Genomic DNA, 7302 nt, shown 5'->3' with positions numbered 1-7302 from the left:
TTCTTTTTTTTTTTTTTTTGGGGAAAAAAAAAAAAATAAAAAAAAATAAAAAAAAAAATAAAAAAAAGAAGAAGAAGAAAATATCAAAGAGGGCCTACATCCATACTTAGTAGTGGAAGTTCATAAACAAGCCTGGTTTGGAAGTACATTTTCCTATGCTTGATAGTCTAAAGAGTTTATCATGGAAACCCACCTATTTTTGCCACCCCAAGAATAATGTGGGAATTCTTATTGTTGGATATTTAAAGAATAATTTGGATTAATTACATGTCAAATTTTAAATTCAATTAGAGACTGTCCTTTTTTTTTTTGGGTAGAGAAGACCATTCCATTCATGTCCATGCAACCTTGTATTTGTCAATTGTCCTTATTTTGATATTAGTGTTGAAACATTTATTTTGCTGCTTGGCCAACTCTAACTAGGTTGAAACTTGATGTAAATGGTAGTATTCATTTTCCCACACGTGCAAATGCATGTTTGGCCATATGTGTGTGTGAGAGAGAGAGAGAGAGTTGTCTAAAGCTCATATTGATTGTATTTTATCATTAAATAACAAACTGAATTAAATAATTATAGAAATACCATTGCCATCACAATTAGCCCAAATAATTGCATAAATATTATTATCATCCAAGCTACCATAACTAAAAATTATGAAAATTACATTACCATTCCACTTTCCTAAAATAATTGTGAAAATGCCATTACTGAAGTTATCTTTTCGATTCCATTCCATGAGAATGATCTTTGGTTGTTGACATATCATGAACGCTATAGTTCTGTGTAGATGATTGTCTTAACTGACTATGCCATTAATAGTTGAACAAAACAAGTTCTGATGTATTCGAACTACCATTTATTTGGAACATGCTTAAGGCATACTCATGTTCCAATTGCTCTACGAATTTGAACTAAAGAACCATCAAGTAGAGCTTCGAATTTACAAGTAACCATGAGACCTTATCACAAACCTTACTGCAAAGAGAATACTCAATGGGGTTTCTACAACCATAGCTTAACCTACATTATATCAGGTCAAGAATGAAATTGCACCTAAATACATGAGATTTGCAATAGACAAGGTTGAGCTTAACTAGAGTGCAAACCAAGAATGAAAAAAAAAAATTATTAGAAGTTAAAATGAATTCAATAAAAAAAAGAAGCCAATAATGGAACTGCACCTATCAATATAATAGTGTATCAATGTAAATGATATATGAAAATTCAAAAGGGATAATACTTAGTTTGGAAGCATTAACTATAACTTTGAGGGGAAGATTTCAAAGATGTTCGGCGGTTTTAGCTAAATAAATTTTATGTTTAAGGCGAAAGTTAAACCATGATAAAATCTTTATATACTTCTTACCAAAAAGAAATTTGTATGTGATAGGAGCACTAACAACATAAGAATTGGACTGTATGGTAACAGAAAGTGGTGGTTCCCAAACCCTTTTTTCAACAAAGGCGTAAATTTTATTAAAACCAATGTACCAAACTGATAGAAGAACATAAAAGTGGAAGGTTCCACTAAAAACCCAATTTGACCTATCAGTGATGCCAATTTAGTCGTTTTAAAACTATGAGGTGTATAATCTAAGGCCACATTCATTCCTACAAAGAAGATAGTAAAAAAAAAAATTGGACACTACTAGATAATTTCAATATGCCCCTTTGTCCCTAGATATTGAATTATATAAATTAAAAACAAAGAAAAAGGCAACATAATGCGGGCAACACAAGTATGTATATAATATAAGTAATATTATAAGACACGTTAGTAAAACTTGAAATGAGAACATTCAATGGAAAGTAAAGGTCAAAGAGGGTGAAAGGAGGACAATATTGAAGAATGTAAGAAAGATGAGCCCAAATAATGTGCAAGGATGAAGTATCCATACCCAATATATTTAGTATTGACAAATAAGAAAAGTAAATGGAGTAAATACAAATCATAGGCAATAGTACATACACCAATGAAATTAAGAATCCAATTGGTGCATTGGTAACTGGTGTGATCCCTTTCACCCAAAAAACAGAGACTAGTGTGATCCCTGGATCCAAAACCCTTTTTTTAAAAGAGAATGAGAGAAGGATAAAAGGAAGAGATAAAGTAGTCAAGTGAAAGATTTGTCACTTCCTACTTTTATATACTAGTATGATAGTATGATATGATATATAAATATATATATGAGTATCACTTTTAAAATTCCGTCCATAAAATTACCTAGATAACCTCTCCAAATGGGTTCCCCAAATTTTTGCTTTTGAACAGTAAACTAGGTGGCTGCATCAAGGCAGCAAGAATTATATGTTTAGAAACCACTCCCAAACCTTGCTCCATTAGCTTAGATTAAGAGTAGAGCTAAAAGAAGGGATCAAAGATAGAAACTACTTACACGAATTCAAGAAAGAATATCCCAAGGTCGCAATAATTCTTTTGGTTGGTAATGAACTTTGAAATGCAGAATGCTTCATTGCGAGCACTTCCATGGCTGTAAGCTTGAAATCATCCTTGGTCAAGAGTAAATGTGGGCATTTTTTTAGTAGATCAAGAGCTAGCCCTACAAAAAAATAAATAGATGATAAATAAATTATTATATATCTTTTGAAATTCGTGAAAGCCAACCTTCCATTGCTCAATGTCTTAAAACTTGAATGATCAATTTGGGAGCCTATTTATCCGATTAAGTTGGTGATTTAGTTGAGTCAACTCAATGAGACGATGTAAAGTTAATTGAAGGACAAATTGGTCTACTAAGTTCAAGTTCCATGATGCCAACTGAAAAATAAAGATTCATGATATCACACGATGTCGTGGTACATGGGGGTCCATGTAACAATGACATTTAGGCTCATATGGTAACATTAAAAAAAAAAAAATGATTTTGATGTTTTTCTTATTTTTTGAGATAAAAAGGGAATGCCCATTCATGGGTTGCCTAGATGATTAGGGCGAATTAAAGATTGTGTGAATAGGCACACGGTGTCAATTTCAATTCCCCATTTGTGCACCTGCAAATCTAATTGTTGCAAAATAAATCAACTAATTCGTGAGTTGACTCATTCATTGAAATTTTGAGCAGTGATATGAGCTGATAGAATGCAGAAATTTATAAAGGGAAGATACTGATCACTCACTATAGAAATCACCAAAAATTAGAGAAGTAAGAATTGTAGCTTTAGTTTTTTCACGTTCGTCATTGTGGCCTTCCTTCTGATTACCTTCTTGGCTTATGGTGATTGGGTAAAGATAATTCACCACGTCTTTGTTGCCGGCCTCTGCAGCGACCATGATCGGAATGCAACCGGAATAGGATTTACTTTTGATCATCACTAGTTTCTCATCCTTTTCTACGATGGCCTTGACGATTTCTATTTTCCCATCTACAGCAGCAATATGGAATACTGTTCTGCCGTCTTTTCCTTTTTCTGATAGAAGGTTTGTAGGCATATTTCTTATCAATTCTTTTACAATTTTAACCTTTCCATTTTGAACTGCCACATGAAGAGGAAGATCTCCTGATGATGTGAGCCTGGCTGTAAGAGCTCCTTTGTTGTTTGAGAGGAACTGTGAGATAGTCTTCCAATTACCAGCAATGATATCTCTATAAAAAGGCAAACATCATGTGTAATTTGTACTCTTGGTCATCTTCCCTAGCAAAGCAAAGCAAAGCACTTTATTCGTTTAGTGTGTTTTTTTTTCTTTGGGGGGGAGGGGGTTGTGGTGGGTTGGTGGAAATCAGATCAGATTCACGTACGAGATTGTTCTCGAATGCCCTTGATCTGAATAATTGGAATCCATTAAATACAGAGAGAGAAAAAGTGGATTCCAATTGCCCAGAAAAGGTTTTTCTTCTATGTGAACTTGATCCAGATTCGTAGGGGTGGGGGAGAGGAGTAAGAAAATAAAGACAATAAAAGAGGAAAACTATCCTCGTCCACAACCATAGTGGAAAACTTTTAAATGTAATGAATTAATTAGTCATCTAAAAGTTTACCCTAAAATGTAAGCAACCAATATCGGAATGACATCTATTTATAAACTAGGGACATAAAAGGGTTTTAAAAAATAAGTTGAAAACAACGTATTATTATGTCATCATCACAAGTTGCCATTGTCATGCAAGTACATATGTAGAGTACATTGAAGCAAAGGTTCCAGTGAGGGTTTTGTATCACTCTCTCCTGTTTTTTCCTATTCACTTGTTTTCCAGTTGTTGTTTCTCTTTCTCTCTCCTATTTTGTGTCTATTTCTCTCCTCATTGGTACGTACTTCTGTAACACCCCCTCCACATCTTACGTAAAATGATACTACAATCCTCATTAGAAAAAAAAAATGTCATATCAAACAGGTTAAAAAAAAAAAGTAACATTACAAATTATTTGACACTTTAAGTAGAAGCCTAAAAGACAACATGGTCCCTATGCCTAGACACAATGGGGTTAAAATGGCAGCCCAACCCTCATGAACAGTGAAAATCCCCCCCCTATTTCTATTAGTACTCTCATTGGCCTATGCACTGATGGTCAGACTGACGGTGGGGCATTAAAATTTCTTGTATTAACTTTGTTTTTTCAATAATGTAATATTATATGCCTTTTTCAAAATGTTTATAAGATAATGCAGGAACAACTTAATTTCATGTGATGCATTAAATTAAAAACCATGTTAATTTTCAAAAAATCTATGGTAGAAACTATAAGCCATATTAATTACCTGTCGTTTTTGTTGGATAAGTGAACCCATACATGGTAACCAATTGGCTCCAAACTTGTGGGATGTCTAGTCCATCAGTATATGGTACTGTCCTTGCTCCACACTTGCTTCTTACTATTAATCTAGACACTCCCCTGTCCAGTTTCCAAAGCATGAATGCACTTACTCTACTGGGTGGACATTTTTTCCCGACGACATGATCCCACAGTCCTCCGCTCTTCAAGAAATTTTCCATCTTTTCTTTCCAAGTCTCATAGTTTTCTTCCGTCAAAATAGGAATGTCGATCTTAGTTAGCATTCTTCCCAGAGGAATAAGATCAACGCTTTCCAGTGATACCTCTTCACTTTTCATAGAAATAGGAACTTCTTTCACTGATGAGGCATTAGTTTCTTCACTTTTCATAGAAATAGGAATTTCATCTTTCACTGATAGGACATTATTTTCTTCACTTTCCATAGAAGTAGGAGCTTCTTTCACAATTGCTGAATCATTAGTTTCTTCACCTTCCATAGACTTAGGAGCTTCTTTCACTGATGAGATATTCCGTCCTTTCATACCTATGAACAAAGCAGATCATATATTCTTGAAGTAATACATATAAAAGAAAATGAACAAGAATGATGATAATTGTATTTTCTTGAATTAATATTGATCAATGGACAATGGATGTTTAAGTTGTATTTTTCCCTTAAGGGGCCCAACAACCGTATGGACCGGGTAACCCAAGGAGGTAGCGCAGTTGGTGAGCAACAAACTTGATATGAGCCATAAACTCGAACGTCCTGAGTTCTACTCCCACTAGGCACACCTTGGGCCACTCACACTGGGGTGTTTAGTGTTTTTCACTACTTTCCGTGAAAGTTGAATGGTTCTCATTAAACTCTGGTATGACCCGGTCCATACGGTTGTGGGGTCAGTGTGGGCCTGCGGGACTAGTCAGACCAAAGGCCTGGATAGTCGTCGTTAGCAAAAAAAAAAACCGCATGGACCAGGTTATAATGAGGTTGAAAGTTGAATGAGAACCATTCAACTTTTACCGATAGCAATGAAGAGCACTAAATACCCTGTGTGAGTGGCCCCAAGAATGTAAGAGGAGTCGAACTCAGAACCACACGTTTCCTGAGGCGAAGGTCCCTTGCCAATTCCGCTACCAGAGGATCGATCCATCACCAATCTTCTTCCAGATCGATAACCTTTAATAATGAATCTCGTCCCTTCATTAAACTCCTCCAAGCTCATGAGCACAAGGTTGAGCATCGGCTAATACCTTGATACCAATCTAGTACTAGACCCAATCCGTGCAAGCACACCAAGATCGTTTATGTAATGGGGATCAATGGTTATCAATACCAATACCTTAAATCATCCTTGTATGGACATACACGGGATGTGTGTCAATACAAATTGATGTATTAATGAGACTCTGAAATTCAACATGTAGATAATCTAGACCAAGTCTTCTCTATCCAACTATTAGAATGGACATATCATTTGTCCATGTGGCAGAATAGATACATTGTGATATTTAAAAAAAAAAAAAAAAAAAAACCCCTTTATGATAATAATAATTCATAAAAGGAACAATTTCAGTTACCTGCTCTGATCTTGATGGATTTTGATCTCAGAAGACGAGGGCATTGAGTTACATTCATCATTTGCTAACCTGTAAAGAATGCATCCAAACTAGCACACCTTAACATATATAGCATAAGAACTGTGAAATATAGAAATTGTAGTTAGAGTTCTTCAATTATTTCATATCTCTCTCTCTCTCTCTCTCTCTCTCTTAGGGGGAGGTGGTGGTGAATAGCAAATTGCATTATAAAGTAAGTCTACAATGGAAAAATGTTGTCTAATTATGTGGCCCTTGCACTAGTGCAGAGCAATTAGTAGGTGAGCATTAACAAGTCACAGGGAAGGGATTTTCGTATTTCATAAGGGATAGGGTGATCATTTTTCCTTCTATGCCTAGGAACAAGCATCATGTTACCAAGCAATTTCTTTTTTCCCATAAAATAAAGAGTCTGAATCAGGTAAACCTCCTCTTAACCTACTATGTTTTTTAAATCCCTCCCTTTTATTATTTTCTTCCCCCGCCAACTCTTTTTCTTTATTCAACACTCCAATTTCTCTCCCCTTTTTTATTACCTTTTCTTGATTCCCATATAAGGGTTTCTTCTATTTATTTCTCTTATAGGGAGAGAGATAGGTATGTCGCCAATATCAAGTATGTTAGCGGATAGCATCAATAGGAACACATGATGGAGTATCATTCAAAAAGAATATGAAGGTCATTTTAAAAAAAGGGAAGAGAAAGACACAATGGGTGCTAGTATACTTGATATCGACGGCATACCCAATTTTTTCCTATAGCTGAATGTAAAAATAACAATCGAGGACATAAAAGTTGGGTCTTTTCACATTCAGCTCTATCTGAGTGTAGGGATCTGGAACAGTAGATCGGCAAGATTCTATTCTGTTTTACTTTTTGGGGATGAGTGTTTTCGTTGCCCCGCCCCCATAAAGTTTGTCTCTCCTCTGCCCATGTCAGTCATTTCACATGCACATGGGGAAGAGAGAGGC

At 35.3% G+C, this 7302-nt stretch overlaps 1 protein-coding gene across 6 annotated transcripts in view; it reads right to left on the bottom strand.

Moving 5' to 3' along the window:
- The window catches only part of LOC122075768, a 10663-nt gene that overhangs the window by 2956 nt on the left and 405 nt on the right, over positions 1–7302 (bottom strand). For 5 of the 6 annotated variants that reach the window (XM_042640924.1, XM_042640928.1, XM_042640926.1 and 2 more), the window contains exons 2-5: positions 6314–6382; positions 4719–5276; positions 3140–3655; positions 2398–2562 (exon numbers count right to left, since the gene is read on the bottom strand). In XM_042640924.1, coding sequence (XP_042496858.1) covers positions 2398–2562; positions 3140–3452 — 478 coding nt within the window. In that variant the 5' untranslated portion in view covers positions 3453–3655; positions 4719–5276; positions 6314–6382. The remainder of the gene's footprint in view (positions 1–2397; positions 2563–3139; positions 3656–4718; positions 5277–6313; positions 6383–7302) is intronic. The other variant, XM_042640927.1, reaches the window with a different exon arrangement.

Source organism: Macadamia integrifolia, chromosome 4, assembly GCF_013358625.1.
Source record: "Macadamia integrifolia cultivar HAES 741 chromosome 4, SCU_Mint_v3, whole genome shotgun sequence".
Lineage (NCBI taxonomy): Eukaryota > Viridiplantae > Streptophyta > Magnoliopsida > Proteales > Proteaceae > Macadamia > Macadamia integrifolia.
The sequence above is the reverse complement of the archived record's forward strand: the minus strand, read 5'-3'. Positions and strand labels throughout refer to the sequence as shown.